Source organism: Dermochelys coriacea, chromosome 2 (genome assembly GCF_009764565.3).
Source record: "Dermochelys coriacea isolate rDerCor1 chromosome 2, rDerCor1.pri.v4, whole genome shotgun sequence".
NCBI lineage: Eukaryota > Metazoa > Chordata > Testudines > Dermochelyidae > Dermochelys > Dermochelys coriacea.
Genome location: NC_050069.1, coordinates 38171205 through 38193012, shown reverse-complemented (window position 1 = coordinate 38193012; position 21808 = coordinate 38171205). Strand labels below are relative to the sequence as shown.

General features: G+C 42.8%; 1 protein-coding gene across 4 annotated transcripts in view; it reads right to left on the bottom strand.

Annotated features, from left to right (window-relative positions):
* The window catches only part of RRM2B (ribonucleotide reductase regulatory TP53 inducible subunit M2B), a 38411-nt gene that overhangs the window by 10141 nt on the left and 6462 nt on the right, over positions 1-21808 (bottom strand). For all 4 annotated transcript variants that reach the window (XM_038390377.2, XM_043507489.1, XM_043507490.1 and 1 more), the window contains exons 2-6: positions 16070-16225; positions 12140-12256; positions 9595-9728; positions 8343-8437; positions 3532-3665 (exon numbers count right to left, since the gene is read on the bottom strand). In XM_038390377.2, the coding sequence (XP_038246305.1) occupies positions 3532-3665; positions 8343-8437; positions 9595-9728; positions 12140-12256; positions 16070-16225 (636 nt within the window). The remainder of the gene's footprint in view (positions 1-3531; positions 3666-8342; positions 8438-9594; positions 9729-12139; positions 12257-16069; positions 16226-21808) is intronic.

Genomic DNA, 21808 nt, shown 5'->3' with positions numbered 1-21808 from the left:
TAAGGTTATAACAACCAACAAGAATGCACTTTTATCTAGAGATCCGTGATTTAATCGAGTCTTCCTGACTAGATTAAACCAAATCCACCCTGATGGCAATGTTGATGTAATTGTATTTCTCAAACCTTAAAAGAGCACTCACCTATACTGGACAGAAATATAATTATTTAAAATCTACAAATCATTATGTTGAAAAACAGAAGACAGGAAAAAGCAGTTGACTTTCTTCAATTTGCTGATATTAAGTATTTTTGGACAATCCTTTAATACAAAGGGTATTTATGTGGAACCAAATTTAGTACTATCCTCCTGTTATGGATCATACTTTGTAATCATGTTATAGCACCAGACATTAGAAGTAGATTTGTGAGCACTCACGGTTTCAAGATATTTTAATTATCTTTATTAAGATTTTTTCCTCCTCTCATGTGCCTCTGAGCTCTTGTAGAAAGGAGGAGGTTAATTTAACAAAAGTTCCATTACTGGGATCAGAGTAGCAGCCATGTTAGTCTGTATTCTCAAAAAGAAAAGGAGTACTTGTGGCACCTTAGAGACTAACCTTTATTTAAGCATAAGCTTTCGTGAGCTACAGCTCACTTCATTGGATGCATTCAGTGCATCCGATGAAGTGAGCTGTAGCTCATGAAAGCTTATGCTCAAATAAATTTGTTAGTCTCTAAGATGCCACAAGTACTCCTTTTCTTATTACTGGGATCAAATCTAAATCTGAAAAATACATTTTCATGCAACATGCAGTTAGGGTGTAGGTCTTGTTGCCACAAGATTTCATCAAGGACATTAGGAATAAAAATAAAAGAGAACTGGACAGAATATGGACAATAAAAAAAACCAGAGTGACAACAGTGAAGATTGAAACAAATCAGCCAACCAAGAGTTTTGGAAGCCTCATAAGCCAACCTCAAATGGACATTAGAAATAAAAATCCCAGAGGAAAATTTCTCTCTTAATTGCCTGCTGCTGGATTTCTTGCACATTCCTTCGGTTCAACAGTTGCTGCCCACTGTCAAAGAGAGAATACTGCACTAAATGGACTACTAGCATGAGCCAGTCTGGCACTTTCATTATGATACCTGATATTTTAATGGATTTTGGCAAATTTTTAAGATCTGTGGCTCTCCCGCTTAAAAGAGAATGACTGCTTGTGCATTCCCCAAATAAACATGCATTAGGTGGTGCCCACAATCTATCTAACCAGCTCATCAGAAAACAATTCACATTTTCTTTACAGGACTTTTATTGCTATTTTATCATTTTAATTTTGTACTGATCCTGTCTCAATACAGATGCCTTGTGCACTTTGTACTTTTATTGCAACAACTATCTATTTAATTACAATTATACCACTGGAAATTGAACTGAAAAATTATGGGTTTTTTTGCTGCTGAATGACATGCCACAAAAGGGCAGTTGGACCTATTGTATTTAGCATCCTACATCACATTAACCTGAAAGTGAGTTTTATAGATAACTTCTGCTGAAAATTACACGCATATTGATTGCATGAAAAAGGTTACAATGACTTCTAGGAATAGAAAATGAAACTGGATCTTATTAGTGGACATGAAGTAGAATTTATTTTTCAAAGCATTAAAGTTGCCTCAAGCTTGAGCCATATCTTGCTTTATTTTCCAGTCCTATCATGTACTTCAACAATTCTTTCATCATAATACAGCTTCCTTCTACATTAGAGTAAATGAGAGCTACTGGCTATTTTTCTTGTGATGGAATCCTTTACCATTTTAAGCCAATGCCAGTAGATTCAAACATTGCTATGTTGATCTTGCAAATTAATCTGTCCTTCAGGTTCTACAGTGCTCCAGATTTTAAACTGGATGTATTTTTTTCCAACAGCGCCTTAACTGTGCAAGGCCCCGCCCATGAGGAGCCATTACTACAAGATGGGGTGAGGAGGCAGTAGGAGGATACATGTTACTACAGTGATTGGCATATTCAACATCAGAAAGATACTGGCAGGTGCAGCCTTACAAATATATTACAAGCCACCATACGTTTTAATCTCTTAAAAAATATTTGAACTTAAAAAGCGTTTCCCACTAACAGTGCCAGTAAGACAGAAGAGCAGTAGTTCCACTCCACAAGATATATTTACAGTATGTTACTAGAGGAACAAGAAGGAGAGCAAGGTCAACTGCTTCTGTAGAAATACCCCCTACACTGGACCAAGCACTGCAGAAGGCCCTGTGCAAGTACTGTGTTCTGTAACTGGAGAGAGTTACCGAAGGGGACAAGACAACCTGCGCCATCCACCACCTGAGTGCTGTGGTAGAAGCCAGTGCAAAGCCAACTGCCAAGTGAACAGGCTGCACCTCCATTGTAAAGCTAGGGGACACAGGCTGCACTGTAGAATCCCATGTATGTGACTACCCTTGGCTGGCAGTGCAGTCCGGTACATGTGCACACCTGCTGCTCTCTGCTGTCTATTTGACTTCTGCTGCCCTCAGTGCTGGAAGCTGAGCACTGTGCTGGCTCAAGTCTGCTCTCTCCCATTATTCACCATCACTTTGTTTCTTGTGCCATGTGTCTCCAGTTCCTTCCTTACTCATTCTGTGAATTAGGAGTTTTTTTCATCTTATTTCTTTTCTTTTTAAGATGATTTAGGTGAATAGTTTTATTCAGGATGATAATTATTCTTGCCTAGGAACATGGTGGTATTTAAGCTCTCCTACATTCATTTAACATCTGCCCAGTGGTAATTTATTTATCAATCTTGTTCCTACCCCTTCTCCCTTTAAACTTGTTCTAAAAATAGCCTACTCCCTCACAGGATTTCAGTGCTCCTGCAGTTCCCAGTAATGTCAAGGTTTGCAGACTCAGGGCTACATGTTGCACTGTGTGGAAGACCACTAGCAGAGAGGGTGGGTCTTCCTGGTGCTGCCACCATCCACTGCCTCAGCCGAGCTATGGTTGAACCTGTGAGAGGATACTGTGGGTGTGGCTTAAAGTTAACGGACAGGTCAACCAGTTCCTTCCCCCAGTCAAGATGCTGCACCTCTCCATGTAACAAACTCTGGAAGAATCCTACGATGCATGTCAGGGTAGGCTGGGTTTCAGAGAGCTGACTCAGGCCTTTACCCTCTTCCAGCCCCATCAGCAATAACATGTCAAATCAGCTCCATCTTGCCAGCAACTCACCCTCTCTGCCTTGCTGGATTTCCCCTTCCTTCACTGGTGTTTGCGCTCCCCAACCTTCTGCATCCACTTACCTGCTTTCTCCCTTTTCCCCAGTGAAACCCCACCTCTTCAGCACCTCACAATTCTTTCTTTCCTCTCCCACAGCTGCTGACAGAGGTGGATGAAGTATTGCCCTTATTGGCATGGCTATTAGGCTCTGCTCAAAGTGTGTGTGGGCAGCAGCTCTAGAGGGGGAACATGCAGAAAAAATTGTGCCTCTCCCCTCTGGCCTGGGGATTCACTGAGAGCCCAGCCACGCACTGCTCTCAGCTAGAGGAGCATTCTCCCCCCAAACAAATGTAACGTTCCACATATTACCTCATCTCGGCTAATGAGCTCATTGGAGAATGTCAGTCCAGGCATCAGACCCCTCTTCTTCAGCCAAAATATAGCAGCAAAAGAACCTGAGAAGAAGATCCCTTCCACTGCAGCAAAGGCAATCACTCTCTCCCCTGTTTAATACAATACACTGCCAATTAAGACTCAGAAAAATCAAATTTGCTTCTAGTTTGTCAGGTGTGCAGCTTACATTAGACACACACTGATACTGAACAGCATTAAATCATCATCCACTTAGGTACCATATTTTATATTTCATCACATAGGATCCCACAGCATGCATGTACGTGCACACATCATCATTTACCAACCAATGAAATGCAGCCACTTTTGGGGTGAAACAGGACAGCTATTAAAAGTGTTCAACACACAGCAGCTTAGATCAGGAAGAGAGGAAAAATAGCACATCCAATTGAAAGTAAAGGGAGCATTTCAGAAGGAAGAATTTAATTGCTCAAACTGAAATCTGGTCAGGATATCAGGCCTCATCTGGCCAGGACATCAGGCCAAATACCCCTGTTCCTCTTAGTAGATGGTGGCTGTGACTAATTGACAAGATTGGGAAATACAGACTTCCTATGGGAGCCTAATCTGTCTGGGTCTCAGGTTCCTACATAAACGGAAAAGTATTCTCTACCCGATAGAGGCAAGACAGGATGCAATTTATTAAGATTTCTAAAGTACTCGGCTTCCTATGGCTTCTTCCATCTAGGAAGTTAGAGCATTATTATTATGACTCTTGCAAAAATAGATGAAACTCTTTAATGACCATAAATGATCTAAAAAGAAAAGGAGTACTTGTGGCACCTTAGAGACTAACAAATTTAATAGAGCATAAGCTTTCGTGATCTGAATCTGTTTTATGCCTTAGCCTAATGACAGCACCACCCACTGCCCAGTAGCCACTGACTCCATAAAGGCTATTGATGTTAACTACAGAGAAGAGTGCCACCTACTGAATCCCCAGTACCACTTCCTGCTACATCAGAAGTGCTTCTTGGAGATCTCTCATCCAGGTAATGACTAGCCTAAGCCTGTTCAGCCTCTGAGATTTAACAAGTTCAAAGCCCAAGAAGTTATAGCTGTGCATGTAAACCCATACACTTAGAGGCTTAAAGGCATTTACCCAGAAAAAAAAAATCTACACATGTGCAGGAGATTTAGTATAATCTCAAGAGCAAATACAGCAATACTTAATGATTTGTTATGTTCAAAATTCACCAGAACACTTTATTCTTAAAAAGGCCTAATCAGAGCTGAATTAATGGTGAAATCCTATAAGGCACTGTACTTTGACATCCATATCATCAGCAGATGTATTCACAATTAGAGTTGTTACAACTAACGCTAAATGAATTTATAATCACTGGGTTGAGATTTTTGAAGTCTAAAAGAAAAATTCTTAATACATAACTTGGATGAAGAAAAATTTGTTTTCCTTGTCTAACTTTTTAAGAGGTGCTCATTTATAAATGCTCCATTTTAGGAAATACATTTGCATATGGTACAATGGAAGTGCAAATATTCCTTTTCTATTACTTAATGCTTATGATGGCCGAACAGGTTAATCTCTTTAGCAGCCATTAATCTGAAATGGTTCCACTGCCTTTTTAGCACATAGGTTTAGTTTGCTGTGCAAGAAGAGTTATTCTTCTATCTGGTCAATTCCTTTCAACTGTTTTCTCTTTCCAACAATGGAAGCAAAGGAACGAGAAAGACAAACAATGGAAGTGACTTGGGGAGGTCCACCGAGGCCCATGCAAGGGGAATGCAGAGAAGGGTGATTATGGACTCATGAAGAAAGCTCATGATAAGGACAACCTTCACAACTCTAGTAATCAAGCTGCCTTGCAAACCAATCAGTGGAGTGTATGGGGGGGTAAAAGGCACAATAGAGGTGGAATATTTTTTGTAATGGAGATATCACCCTGCAGCGAGCAATGGGGGAACGGCTAAAGAGGGTCTACGACAAGTCTTGAACCGCTACTCTATTTGCAATACCCCTTTAATCACAATAAAGTATTTGTAACACATTCTGTGCATTAGTTAGATGACACAATGACTCAACTTGTCTTCCACATAGGATAGACCCAAACTTTCCTCCTCACATTCCCTTCCAGCCAAAAATATACACCATAATATACCTCACGGCATTGCTCTCCTAAGATTTAATCATAAAAGTCTTAGCAAGTTCTCTGGGAAGTGTCCCAAGGCAGGGCTCTTTCACTGGAGATCAAATAGCAGCTTGTCTAAATAAGCAAAATAATCTGTGTATCTGCGCTATTAAGATCAGTAACATCAGTGTAGAAACCTCAGCTGAGGAGGGCCATACTGACCATACTGTATCATACATAAGAAAGCGGAGCTGAGCCCTCAGTCTGGGGTTATCAGTTATTATCTGTGAGACCTATTAATTCATTTAGCCCCATCTTCCACCACTGTGAAATTCCTTGCACTACCTATTCTAGTGCTTCGGCCAACCTTGTTTTAAGTAAGTCCCAATTATGGAACTTCCTCTACTTAAAGCAAGCAGTCAGGGCACCGAGTCCAGACAGCCAAGGACAGCAGAAAGCACTTGCCATTAGCCTAGGTACTAGTGGCCTTCCTGAAGGGTGTGTACTGGAAGTTAGAAAGATATATGCTACAATACATCAATATCAGGATATGGAATCTGCACCTGCTCCTCAACATCAGAGCTATCGTCGTGCAGGCTAGTGAAGTTGTGATCTCTATGGCCTGGCTCTATAAGTTTAGGCTAGAAATTAGAAGGTTTCTAAACATCTAAAGAATGAGGTTTTGGAACATCTTCCCAACAGGAGCAGTGGGGGCAGACAATCCAGATACGTTCAAGACGGGGATGTAAACAACATGTAAAAACAGTAACTGTATAACCATCCCCTCGCCTGGGGTACCTCCCGGCTGCCCGGAGGGACCCTGGGTGTGCTGGGATGCCAGGCGGCAGCCAGGCTGCTGGGCATGCAGGGATGCCGGGTGCGCAGGGATGCCGGGCGGCAGCAGAGTCCCAGGTGCGCGGGGCAGCAACCGGGAGGGACCATGGGCGAAGTTTAATCATTAACAGAAACCGATAAGCATCAAGCTTGTTGGTTAACTGGTTAAACTCTTACATCTCTAATTCAAGATGATAAATTTATGAACAGGATTATATGACAGAGTTGTCTGGGATAGCAGGGGAGGGGACCCTATGATCCAAGAGATCCCTTCCAGTTCTATGTTCCCAAATTCACTCCTGCTGCCTCCCGTTTCTGTTGCCATCTCTTCTTCACCCTACCTTGGGCCATCACTGACTCTGCCTTTCTTCCTCCCACTCTACACCCCAGTGCCTTCAAACCCATGTACTCCTCCTCCCCAAAGCCCTGTTTCCATAGAAATGCATATTGTATTTTAAAGCATCCTGATGATGTATATAGATAAATATCCTGGTCTCCAGAGGTACAAGGTCTGTGCCTTAAACTCTTGCACCTTTGCCCCCTGTGCCATGCACAGATCATTTTAAGAAAAGGACATTTATTTTTCTACTCCAATGAATGGAATGCAGGTGCCATCTGCTGGTTTATTTAGGGAAAGGTCATATGGAGAAAAGAATTAAAAGACAAATAGCATATTTACTGTATTACTGTAGTTCACACGGAAGAAATATACTTGACAACTCTAAAAACATACCAGACAATCCTAAAAAAATAAGTGTCAATAAAGCCAACGATCAAATGCAATACCTGATATTAAAACCCATATAGCAAAATTTCTTGCTGAATGTCTACTGGCTGGCTCTTGCATACTGAAATATGTAACAAAGTTTTTAATATGCTCATTGGAAATCTCAAATCAGGAGTGTCTATTTCTGAATGCTCCTGAAAAAAAAAAACAATGAAGTTGGGCTAATGGGTTCTTTTCACCCCCCTAGCAATCACTTTGCATGAAGAAGAAACAGGGTCCTGCTGTACTTTAGAATGAACATACTGAGCAGTCAGCTGACAAAGTCAGAGCTAGTGAAACATCTATGCAACAAGCATCTGGCAATGTGTCTGATAAAAAGTGAAAAAAATGTATAGAAAATACAAGTTGCCAGAGCCACTAATAGGAAAATAAGGTATAAATACCTATGTTACATCTGGCCAAGGCAGCTCTACCTGCAGATTGCAGGAAAGGAAATGGTTCCCCCCACAACTGACACTTGGAACTTGATTAACAGTTCTCAATAGTCTCACTGAAATATTTTCAGGAAAGCCACCAATAATCACTACGTGGTCTAAATTTTACCAAAGAAAAACCTTACTTGGGATGATCCCTCTTTCCCCTCCCAATACACAACGTAACCTGCACCTCATTTCTTCCCACCCAAAACAAGAGTGTCTACGCTAGTGAATCAAACCAGTTCTCACAGTAAGATTATTTCATTTTTAGTGGAGGGGAGGGGTGCCTGGACATGCTGACACACCCAGAGTGTTAGCTGAACCCATGTTAAAGTAATAATTGCCTTTTTATCCCTTATTCATAACACAAGAACCCCCCCAGAATTTTTACTGCTATGATCCCCACTGGGCTTTGACACTGGCACTCGTCATTAGCTCAGGATTAAGATCTACACACTGATCTGATTTTTTCTTTTTTTAGAAATCACGGTTGGACTTGAAACTCAAGATAAACGTAACCCTTAAACACAGGAGAAATTCCGCTCTAGAAGGTTGCAGCTCAAAGGGTAGACCCAGAAAACTACCCTTTGTTAATCTGAAGTATATATAATGGAATCACCTAATTTAAAAGCTACATACCAAAAGTTGAGTCTCTGTCTGCTATCCACTTCAGGGCCCAATCTGCTTTCTTCTTGACACAAGGCATTGTTTCAATTGCATTAAATAAAAATTCTCTACAGAATGAAACAAAGGTAATATTACAAAAACTTATAATGTATTTGTATTATATTAGTACCTAGAGACCCAAGCTGAGATTGGGATACCACTGTGCTTGACACTATACAAACACAGAGTAAGAGACAGTCTTTGCCCCAAAGTTTTTACAATCTAACAGACAAAAGCTACAAGGGCAAACAGACAGAGAGAGGGAAAGTCACTTATCCAAGCACACACAACAGGTACATGGCAGAGGCAAGAATAGAACCCAGGTTTCTCAACTACCAAATCAGTGTCCTATCCACTAGAGTATGGTGCATCTCACACTACAAGCCAGATATTGGCCAGTTCCTCCTCAGGGAGACTCCCCGTCCCGGCTCCCCTTGCAGGCCCCACACAGGAGCTGGGTACAGTTTCAGCCGCTGTGGGCTACAACTGCCGATTCTGGCTAGCACAGCTAACTGTGCTCAGTACCCCAAAGGTTGTAGAGACATAAGCTTACAAGATGACATAGCAGCCATCTCCCCACCGCCCATGTACCTTGGGAGTTCCAGGAGATATTGAGCTTCCCCAGTGTAGGATGCTGCCCTGGAAATGCAGCTCTGCATGACCCTCACTACAGGACCATTGTATCTCCACACATCTGTAGCCACAGACCAACTTTTTGCTATTGTTATTACTGTTAATATTTACATTAGACACACTCTCTTATTGACATACAGGGCAAAACTGATATTCATAAACTGAAATGTCGTGACCTTTGACTAACTGGCTAGGGTAGTTTTAAAGGAAGGTTTTGAAAAATATTAGCAACAAACAAGTTGTATACAAGTAAAGCAATAGATAGCATTATTACAAATTCAGATCAGTAAACAGCATTAAATTCCTAGAACGATCTATAATCCAACTGTTTCAATCCATCAATTATATTGCACTGTACAAATATTAACCAACCCTGACAACACTCCTGTGTAGTAGATATTATTATTACTCCATTTTATAGATGAGGAATACAGAGCAGGAAACGTTAATGATTTTCCTAAGGCCACCCAGCGAGTCGGTATGGAAAAGAAGGCAGGTGATACTGGCATGTGCTGCATGACTAGCCCTCTAGACTGCACAGCCAGTACTGAGGTAATATGTTTAGTGACTTTGTGACAACTTTGAGAATTACCGTTTCTTGGGATTTTTGATGTAAGTGTCTATTAGCAAACTGTACATCTCCGAGTGAACATTCTCAATTAGAATCTGAAATCCATAGAAACAGCGAGCCTCTGGGATTTGCACTTCCTGGCTGAATCGCTCCACCTACAAAAAAAAGTGCCAGTTAGGGTATTAGCACTACCTGAAAGAATATTTTCAAGCCCTGAAATGAACAAAAGCAACCCCCTTGCCATGGAGAAAGGATGTGGGCAGTTGAATTGAAATATTTCACAAACATACATGCAAATAGCTAGTAGATTGTGGAATTATTCTTTGAGAGAGAAAGTGAAACAAAGCTGCTGTATATGTAGCTTATAAAACTGTAATCAAGAGGTATGCTGTAAAAGTACTGAAAGTATAAAGCATAATACTGCAACACTGAAAACTTCACATTACACAAACACTCAGGATTTTGGTTTGATATTAAATAAAATGAACCAGTACTTCACAAAATCTCTATGTCATAGAGAATGTGTGTCTCTTTCTCCAACCTCACCCCATACTATAATGTATTTCCTAGATGTGCGCCCAGAAGTTATATATGCACAAGTTCCAGGATGGGCCATTTTCAGGCCTACACCATGGATGGTTTAAGGTCAGATATCTTGCAGCCACAGCGTGACTACAATTGGAAAATCCATATAATCGGAAAGGGGAGCTCCATCACTTCCTTGCAGACCTGGTAGATTCAGAGATATCCCCAGCAAGTCAGCGGTTTGAGCATTGGCCTACTAAACCCAGGGTTGTGAGTTCAATCCTTGAGGGGGCCATTTGGGGCAAAAATTGGGGATTGGTCCTGCTTTGAGCAGGGGTTGGACTAGATGACCTCCTGACGTCCCTTCCAACCCTGATATTCTAAGTCACCATCGTAAACACAGGTCCTTAGAATAAGTTTTACTGAGATAAGGAACACTGGCCAGGACATGGTAGTATCCCCTATGGTTTTTTAAAAAGTGCTACGTTAGGGAGAGAGAGTATGATTTTAACCAACTCAAAGAGAAACACTGATGACACCACTGGAGAAGTTCACTCCCATCTTCCATTTCAAAAGAGCCAAAAATGAACTACAGTTCCCTGGAAGGGAGGACTTAAGATTGTTTCCAGGAACAGAGTGGTTGGAATCCTTTAGACTATACTGGAGTGAGCCTTATGATGTTTCACTCCATATTCTTTATGAAAATACGCTTATGATATGAATATGACACAACTGAGATATACTTTATGCAAGATGGGCCTTGTAAGATATCATTGGAAAGGTTATAATTTACTGAATGTGATTAACCAATTTGTATGCCTGTATCATTTCTGTATCTGAAGTTATGAATATTGTCTATGTATCTCTATTTCAACTATGCTATTTTGCACTGCTAACACTTCAGGTACAACAATGGAAAAGCCAGACAGGGCCAACGGCCCATGAGCCAGGACAGTGGACTCTGAAAAGGTTTGGCCTTCCTAGGGACCCTCCATACTGCCACTGAATCAGATGGTCTTGTCACCTGATAATAAACATTACCTGGGACTTCTTGTAACTTTCCACTGGAAGGGAAGAGGGGTCAATTTTGGGAAACAAAGGATTCCCGACTTATGTAAATCCTGTTTAAGGGTGGAAAGGAAGGCAAATGGGACTCCTCCTCTCCATGACTTGTCTGTTCAAGAAGAAAGACTGCTAAAGCCACCTGAAGGGAAGGCGGGGGAGGGGGGGGTTGTCCAGACTGAGACAGAGTTCCAGTCTGAAAAGGAATATACAGAAACTTTGCAACCTGCCTAAAAAAACATTTAGGGTGAGAATTTACATTTTGTAATTTGTTTCTTCAGTATATTGAGCTTAGCTTGCCTATTTTGCTTTATTTGGTCAGTAATCTGCTTTGTTCTGTCTGTTATCTCTTACATTCACTCAAAATTCACCTTTTGTGGTTAATAAACTTATTTCTTGTTTGTAATGTAACCCAGGTTTGGTAATTTCTAACTGAGAGGGCAAGAAGTTGTGCATATCTCCCTCCACATTGAGGAAGGGGGCAAATTTCATAAAACCTTTGGGTTTGTACCCCTTAAAAGGAGTGGGCACCAGACCGTTGGAGCAAGCCCCTAAGGCTGAATCTTTCCAGAGTGGATCTCTGTCTCTCTGTGCAGCTCGGTGTGGCCCTGTCTGTGTACTTGGCTGGAAGAGGCTTGTAAGCCTAACCCAGCAAGGTCAGGCAAAGGGGACCAGGCTGGCATAATAGGCTGACTCAGTGGCATGCGAGCACATCAGGTGACATCCCAAAACCGTCACCGGCCTAATTTGTCTTAAATATTGGCCCAGGGAGAACAGGTTTCTCAGATGTCTAAGCAAAACTAAAATTATGTGGAAGAGAGAAAATGCAACCAGTAAACAATAAAGAGTCACTTGATTATATTAAGTCAAAATTGAAATGAAATTGAATTGAAATTAAGATTATATTAAGTCAAAATTGAAATGCTAGCCAGATGAATGGTAACTCGTGAGAAATGGGCTCATTGTAAAGATGCCTTACCAAATTTTCATTTACAATTCCATCGCTGGCTGCAAAAAAAGCCAGGACATGAGAGATGAAGTATTTTTCTTCTGATTTCAGCTTGTTCCAGTGAGGAAAGTCCTTTGATAAATCAACCTTATGGTAAAAAAAAGAAAGAAAAATACAATATTATTGTCCTTTCATGTTGATAACTCATGAAGAAAAATAGAAGAAGCTTAAGCAAATCAGTAATGCTGGGAGTTATTTGAGACCAAACTTGAAAATGTTTAGAGAATTTTATTACATTTGTAATTGAATTTAAATTAAACACAGTGCAAGTAATGAAGTACGGTAGTGTATCTGCCACCATAACGTAATTTAATTGCTTTGCAGCTTATAAATGACCCCCGCCCCTCCCCCCCCATGCACAAATACAGATCTTTGGAAACTCAGAGAATATACACAACATTTAGAGTCACTAGAATGACCACTAGATGTCTGATACTATAGTGTGTCTGCAAAGATATTTCTAATGGCAGAGTAGAATAATTTACTTTTACATAGCGCCCTTCATCAGTCTGTGAAGCACTTTAGGATGAAGACACTACAGAAATGGAAAACGACTTTATATATTGAACCATACAACACTGAAAGTGAAAAAACATTTCCTCACTGTAAAGCAGCAGGATTTCAAAACCTCAATGCGTGTCAAACAACAGAGATCCTTTCCAATGTATCTTTAATGATACTTGCAATTAAAGACTGCATTTTGCAATGAGCCTATAAAAGGCCAAGGATTTTCTTTATGTGACATCTAATTTCTCCCACAAGACTACTGTTGGACAATAAGAAAGCATTACATGTCTGCTCTTCTATAAGACAGTGAATTCTGGCTGGGGTAGAAACCACAAATTCCTTAGCAGGGGTTGTATTTTTTATTTATTTATTTTTAAACCATGGCAGCAGTTAGGTAGGGCCAGATGTGAAAACCAATGAGACACCAAAAACTTTATTCTTACAGTTAGATTCCCAATTCAGTCAAGCAGGGCACTGGTGCTAAAATGACAGTAAGTGGGAGGAACTGGTAGGATAGCTAAGTCCAAAGCAGACTGCAAAGCATTACAAAGGGACCTCACAAAACTGAGTGAGTGGGCAACAAAATGGCAAGTGAAATTCAATCTTGATAAATGCAAAGTAATACACACTGGAAAACATAATCCCAACTATACATTATAAAATGATTGGGTCTAACTTATGTTACCACTCAAGAAAGAAATTTTGGAGTCGTGGACAGTTCTCTGAAAACATCCACTCAATGTGCAGTGGCAGTCAAAAAAGCAAACAGAATGTTAGGAATCGCTAGGAAAGGGATAGATAGTAAGACAGAAAATATCATATTGCCTCTATAAATCCATGGGATGCCCACACCTTGAATACTACATGCAGATCTGGTCAGCCCATCTCAAAAAAGATATACTGGAGTTGGAAAAGTTACAGAGAAAGGCAACAAAAATTAAGGATATGTAACAGCTTCCATATGAGGAGAGATTAATAAGACTGGGACTTTTCAGCTTGAAAAAGAGATGACTAAGGGAGGATATGATAGCGGTCTATAAAATCATGACTGGTGTGGAGAACGTGTGTTAACTTAGAGCTAAGGAGTGTCATTAGGTAGGAAGGAGTACTTAACCAATTCAATCTGGAGTAAACATATGTATCTTTAACAGCTGTCACCGTTTACAATCATCTGCCTAAAAAAAAAAAAGTGGCTAGCACTTCAATAGAGCATTTTCATCCATATATCTCAAACCATTTTACAAGTGAGGAAACTGAAGCACAGAGAGTGCAAGTGTCCCATCAAAGGCCACATGCAGCAAGTCAACTGCAGAGCCTGCAATAAAAATCAGGTCTCCTGACTACTAAATCGTGGGCCTTGTCCACTGGACTATAGTACTCACTGCGTCCCTAAGACACCACACTGCAACGCATATCAGGCCTGACATACTCACTAACTCCAACACACTGTTATCATAATATGTATCTAAAAGGTGTCTTGTAAGATATTATATTTAAACTGATCATATGCCAGTCCTGAAAATCATTGTGTGATGTGTGTATAGGTTGTGTACAAAGAGTTACATGTGTGTACTAGAAATACATTCTTAAAATGTGTTTGGAAGGCAGTGCACAAACCCTACTTGCCCTAGATAAAGAAATGTGTATTTACCTGTCTGACCCGCTTGATTACAGACAGGGGACATAAGGACACATTTACACATAAGGTGAGTAAAGCTAACAAGCTAACAACCATGGAGGAGAGAGTTAAGTGAACAAGCCAGGGGAAAGTCTCTGCATCCCAGGAAGACTTCCTGGCTCTTGAGGCAGAGATAATGGACTTTGGGAAATATAAGGGTAACAAAAAGCTATTAATCCATCACATAGAAGACAAGAGACCAGAGCTCTTGGACTCTGTGAAAGGTGGATCCTTCAACCATTTGGGCTGAAGTCTCTGGAACCTGACAATAGATGAGAAATTGCCTCAGACCAAGATTGTAATCTGTTAAACTTTAGACACTAGAAAGCATGTTTTATTTTTGTTTTGTCTGCAATCATAACTGTCTTTTTCTCTTGCTTAGTATCACAGAATCATAGGGTTAGAAGAGACCACAAGGGTCATCTAGTCTAACCCCCGGCCAAGATGCATGATTAGTTGTCTAAACCATCCAAGACAGATAGCTATCCAGCCTGCTTTTGAAAAGCTCCAGTGAAGAAGCTTCTGCAGCCTCCTGAGGCAATCTGTTCCATTGCCCTACTGTTCTTACACTTAGAAATTTTTTCCTGAGATTTAATCTAAATCTGCTATGTAGTTTGAACCCATTGCCTGTTGTCCTGTCCTCTATGGCAAAAGAGAACAACTTTTCTCCATCTTTTTTGTGGCAGTCTTTCAAGTATCTGAAGACCATTCTCATATCCCTCCCTTAATCTCCTCTTTTCCAAACTAAACATACCCATGTCCCTTCAGCCTTTGCTCGTATGGCTTGCATTCCTTTCAACATCCCATTGACCATCATTGTTGCTGGCCTCTGGATCCTTTCCAGTTTCTCTACATCCTTTCTATACATTCATGACCAAAACTGGACACGGTACTCCAGCTGAGGCCTAACCAGCACTGAGTAAAGCGGAACTATCACTTCTCCTGACTTGCATGCCTTGCCTCTGTTAATGCAACCTAAAATTGCATTTGCTTTTTTTGCAACAGCATCTCATTTCTGACTCATGTTGAGGCTGTGATCCACCACAACTTCCAGATCTTTCTCAGCAGTGCTGCTGCCAAGCCAGTTTTCCCCCATTCTGTATTTATGCATTTGTTTTTTCTTCCCCAAGTGCAGCACCTTACATTTGCCTTTGTTGAATTTCATTTTGTTGTTTATAGCCCAGTTCTCCAATTTATCAAGATACTTCTGAATTTTAGCTCTATCCTCCAAAGTATTGACAACCCCCTCCCAAACTTTGTCTCATCTGCAAACTTGATCAGTATGCTCTCTCTACCTATATCCAAGTCATTAATAAACATGTTCAACAATATTGGACCCAGAGCAGACCCCTGGGAACCCCACTTGAATCACTTAAATCTCTGTTCTTTATTAATAAACTCATTCTTGTTTTATTACAAAATAATATCAGTGGTATACTTTGAAGTGAAGTGAGAGTCTTCAGCTAAGCTAACAGGCTGGCATGTACACTCTCTCTTTGGAGGCAGCAAACAATTTCTGTGAGCATCACAGTGAGACATCTCTGGGGTTCACTGTTAATTGCATGGACAAGGTGTCGACCAGCAGAGCGTCAAGGACAGACTGGAGTGGCAGGCACTTGAAAATCTCATCTCCAACAAGGCTGAGACTTGCTGAAGCAGAGAGATCACACTGTGGCTTACGGTTCTGAATGTCCCGAGCAGAATATCACACTCACCTCTTCTGCTGTCCAGAAGGAAGCTTGTGCCTTTTTATACATGTTCCATATGTCCGGGTATTGGAGTGGGAAGATGACAAATCTACGAGGATTTTTTCTGAGAAGAGGTTCTTCATTTGGTTTAAAGTCATTTTCAATAGCATCTGAAGGGAAACCCTAAAGAAAAAGCAGTGTCATTTCAGAGGATTATTTCCCTGTTATTATTCCACCACTTACTTTCTTTTTAAAATAATTCATCTGAGGAAAGATAAAAAATGTCTTTGAATTAAACCACTGAGATAGGCACATGCCTGAACCAAGTAACCGGAGGATCTTCTACTATAACCCTTCCTCTTCCATCCGCCATCCTTACTATTTGTTACCATAGCTTATTGCTTTGTCTTTCTGCCTGGAACAATTTTGAGTGTTGTAAATTAATAAGTAACATCCCTAGAAGTTTGCCTTGTACTAGGTGCAGCAATGTCAGAAAATGTCTGATTCTACACTGCAAAAAAGTCTCTGTGCAGTATGATGGAGAAACCCAACTTGCATTGCCAAGATTCATGGAGCAAACAACATTGAACTGAATGCACATGCAAGGTCACATAACCCCACTACCAGTTTGTGTCTAGCACAGCTACTCAGGGTTTGTCCTCACAGGGATGTTACATCTGATTAGCTCCCATTACAGTCCTTGTGTCCACACATACTGTTTTTAAGTACATTATTCGGCGTCTCAGGTTGCAGTAATTAACCCTGTTTGGAATAGGAAAAACTCTAAAGTGGAGGGGGGAGGGGAACCTTACTGTAAAGTTTGTGTGGATGCATTCCTATCTACTGCAAGTCTGGCAGTCCTCCCACTGCTACCAGACTGCACTGCTTCATACCTGCATCAACCTGTCTATCTGTGTGCCTTCGACTGCTAGGATTTCATCTTCACTGGATGCCATCCTCCTATTTAAATGCTGATAGGCAGCCAGGTGTGCCCCGTTTAATACCAGGAAGTAGCGAGTTCACGCTCCCAGGCTCGTATTCCCATTATAGCAGTCATGCACCTTGGTGCTTCTATGTGGACCCCTGCAGAGCTCCTGGACTTGACTGCCCTCTTTGGAGAGTTGCACATCCAGTTATATCTGCATAAGAGTCACCAGAATGCAAACATCCTCAAGCCATTGTCATAGCAAATGACTGCAAGGGACACTCCCAGACTTGGTTCCAGTGCCATATCAAAGCAAAGGAGCTCTGGCAAAAGTACCTGAAGACAAGGGACAAGAACAGGACCACTGATAATGCTCCTACCACCTTGTCCATACCATGAGCCACTGGACAGCATTTTTGCAAACAATGCCACCTGACCCAGAGAATTTGGATATTATACAAGAACCCCATATGGACAGCCACCCTGAAACTGCTGTGATGTAGAACTCTATCAGGAAGTATTACATAGTGTAATAGAATAAAACTGTACAAGAGGATTTAAACAACATTTTCTGGTAGTGGCTGTCCACTTCTATGTTGAATGGAGCTGGGAGCCCCTCTCAGCCTGCTCAACCTTTAAAACACTGCCTGCCCCACTAAAAACGGCACCCACAACAGAGACTTAAAGCTATAAAAGTTTTATTTCCCTTAAGTATAAAATCCCACAACCATCATTAATCATTCTCACCCCGTAAATTCTTTGGGAATTTTGAAAGTCCCCTTCCTGCTTGCTTGGTGACGCGTGCAATGGTCTCAGCACATCTTTCCAGATGGCCTGGCCTGCTCCACACACCAGGCAATCCCCGGCTTGGGGCTATGCTGAGCTGCTGGACCTCATTTGGGGAGAGGAGGTTGTCCAGTCCCAGCTGTGCTAAAACCATAGGAATTATACCACCTATGGACAGATTTCACGATGCATGACAGAAAGGGGCCATGACTGGGACACACTACAGTGCAGGGTCAAAGTGAAGGAGCTGCAGAACACCTACCACAAGGCATGGGAGGCAAACCGCCGCTCCGGTGCTGCGCCCATGAGCTGCTGGTTCTACAAAGAGCTGGACATGATACTCGGTGGCAACACTACCTCCACTGCGAAGTCCACTGTGGAACTTCAGTGGCTCCCATGACAGTCAGGAGTGGACCGAGCCAGGAGGATGAAATCTTGGATGAGGATGTGGAGAGGGCGGGGGACCCAGAGGCAGAGGATGACTCGGAGACCAGAGATGCATGCAGCCAGGAGCTCTTCTCTACCATGGAGGAGGCAAGCCAGTCACAGCTGTTGGAGCCTGGCAAAGCGTAAACATGAGAGGAGACCCCTGGAAGTGGCTTTGATTTTGGGAATCACTGAAGCGAGTTATTGGGGGCAGAAGGGTTGCAGAAAGCAGGCTTGTGTCTGTGATGCACGTACCACCATGTGCCTAGTCTGAATGGCGGAACAGGCTGTTGATTGACTCCCTCACTTCATGGGAATCTGCCTCAGAGATCTCCAGGAAACGCTCACAGAGATCCTGGGCAATCCGGTGGTTCTTAACCCCATTAAGCATAACTTTCCCACGCCACATTGCCATCACTTGGGAGTTGGGGGGGGGGGAGAAGCACACAGGCAAGCTGCATAAGGGCCAGGGTGGAAGCCGCAGTCTTGGAGAAGACCCTCCCTTGATTCTCTGCTCACCCTCAGCAGTGAGATATCTTCCATAGTGAACACAGCCTGTGGAAAATGTGGGGCCCCAAGACCTATGTGCCCAGTAGGGTCCAGGAACACTGATTTCCTCTGCCCCTGCAGCTACTCAGCATTTTAGGGGTCTTGTGGCTCATGTGAGCTTGCCTGGGGTCAACCAGTTAGTGACAGGTATGTGAATAGTGGCTGTGTTTTAAATCACTGAATCAGTGATCTGTGTGTTGCAAACAATACTGCTTCTGTAAAGTGTTGCATTTTTGCTTCACAGATATGACCTTGGGAGCCTAGTCTCCATCTTTGTTATCACAGGCTGAACGGCTGCACAGAATTAGAAAGCAGCCACGAAGAACTAAGGAGGACTTTCTGTGTGAGGTCATGATGCACTCTGCAGCCGAAAAACAGGAATTGAAGGAGTGGCGGGACAGTAAGAGGAGGGACCGAAAGGAGAACGCGGCACGCCAGAATGAAGCCAGGGAACGGTTCTTAAACTTATGGAGCACCAAGCGGAAACACTCCAAGTGCTACTAGCACTGCAAATTGAGCAGCTCCGCGCCTGCCATCCCCTGCAACCGCAAAACTCTTTCCCATACCCCTCCCTCCCTCCCCTCTAGACACCACCAACACAGACTTATCAACCTTCTGGCTCCAGTCTGTACCCGCAGCATTCCACTCCTCCCCCATCACAGCACTGCAGACTCTCAGTATCCACTGCACTCAACACCTCTCCCTCTGTAGTTTAGCTCTATTGAAATTCAGGACCCACTGCACTGTACTCCAAAGGACAAGGTTGCATATGCTACCTGGACATACCCAAATCTTTAACTGTCCCGGGACCCCACTTCCTCCTGGGACCTTCCCTTCCCCCATCCTCCTCAGTGCTGATGTGTTTTTTTGTTTGTCTCTCTTCTCCAGTTTTTGTTTTTTTTAATAAAAGAATTGTTGGTTTGAAAGCAATCTTTATTCCATTAATTGAAAGCAAACAGTGCCCTGCAAAGCAAGAGGAAATTTTCTTAAACCTTCATAGCGCATTGTCTGCACCAATCACAATCACCTCCTAGCATTATAAGCACTGCACTCCTGAGCACAGCAACAAATATTAGTGGCTTTCAGCTTCAAATTGCTGCTTCAAGGCATCCCTGATCCTTATGGATCCACACTGCGCCCCTCTCATAGCCCTGGTCTCTGGATGTTCAAATTCAGCCTCCAGGCGCTGAGACTCAGCAGTCCAGCCCTGAGTGAAGGTTTCACCCTTCCATCAAAAATATTATGGAGTGTACAGTACACAGCTATAAGTGGAGGAATATTGTCATCAGATAGGTCCAGCCTCCCGTAAAGGCAGCGCCAGAGGGCCTTTAAATGGCCAAATGCACACTCCATAGTCATTTTGCACTTGCTCAGCCCGTTGTTGAACCGCTCCATGCTGCTGTCAAGGTGCCCCGTGTATGGCTTCATGAGCCATGGCATTAAGGGGTAGGCAAGGTCTCCCAGGATCACAATGGACATTTCTACTTCCCCTACGGTGATCTTCTGGTCTGGGAAGAAAGTCCCTGCTTGCAGCTTCCCGAACAGGCCAGTGTTCCTGAAAGACCTCGTCATGCACCTTTCCGGATCAGCCTGCGTTAATGTCCATGAAAAGCCCACGGTGATCCACAAGCGCCTGGAAAACCATAGAGAAATACCCCTTGTGATTAATGTACTCGATAGCTAGGTGGTCTGGTGCCAGAATTGGAACATCTACCACCCCTCCACAGTTAGGGAAGTCCATTTGTGCAAAGCCAGCCACATCACACACTTTGCCCAGAGTCACAGTCTTTCGGAACAGGATGCGATTAATGGCCCTGCACATGTCCGTCAACACGAGTCCAACGGTCGACTTTCCCACTCTGAACTGGTTAGCGACCGATCGGTAGCAGTCTGGAGTAGCCAGCTTCCACAGTGCAATCGCTACACACTTCAACTACAGGGCAGCTCTCATTCTTGTGTCCATGCGCCGCAGGGCAGGGTGAGCTCATCACACAGTCCGTGAATGTGGCTTTCCTCATCCGAAAGTTCTGCAGCCACTGCTGGTCATCCCAGACGTGCATCACGATGTGATCCCTCTAGTCAGTGTTTGTTTCCCAAGCCCCAAAGCGGCATTCCACTGTGGTCCGCACCTCCGCGAATGCCACAAGCAATCTTGTGTTGTAGCTACTACATGTGGCAAGATCAATATCGCACTCCTCATCTTTGTAGTTTAAGGAATAACTCCACTGCCATGCCTGATGTATTAGTCAGAGCGAGCAGCACACTGGTAAACAATGTGTGATCCATTCCTGCAGACCGAAGAGGCAGAGCGCGCAGTACACAAGCCATTGAGAGATGGCACCAAATGCGATGGAAGCACAGGGGTTGCTGGGATGCGAAGCAATGCATCATGAGGTATTGGGACAGGACCCAGGATGCCCCGCGACACCCTCCGCCTTCCCACAACTCTTAGCGGCAGAAAAGAAAGAGATGCTCTGTGGGACATCTGCCCAGAATGCACCGCTCTGAATACCGCTGCAAGTGCAAGTGTAAACACACTATTGCACAGGCAGCTGACAATGTGAACACACAACAGCGGTTTTCCTTCAGCCCTCTCTGAGTGGTGCTGTTAACTGCCGGCACTGTAACTCTGCCAGCATAAACACACCCTAAGGAATATTGGCTACAAATAATTTCTCACCCTAAATGTTGTTTCAAGCAGGTTGCAGAGTTTCTTGAAGGTAAACTGCACTGCTTGAAGCTTAAATCTCCAGAAATTCCTTTTACAGGTTGACCTTTCTCACCTGGGCTCAGTCCCTGCCTCCCCCAGCTTAGTTCCTTTGATCCTTCAGGTGTTTTCAGCAGTCTTCCTTCTTGGGCAGGGAAGCAGTGGAGAAGAGCCCTGATTAACTCATTCCCCAGTATTAAACAGGATTTGCATATGGTAGGAACCTTGTTTTCTAGTTTGACCACACCACCCCCTCCCTGTGGAAAAGTACCAGCATTTCAAGATGGTATCCTGTACCAGGTGACATGACCCTGCAGTGTCAACGCAGCATCCCAGGAAACCTCTCTGGAAGGAGGAATATCAGTATCTTCAA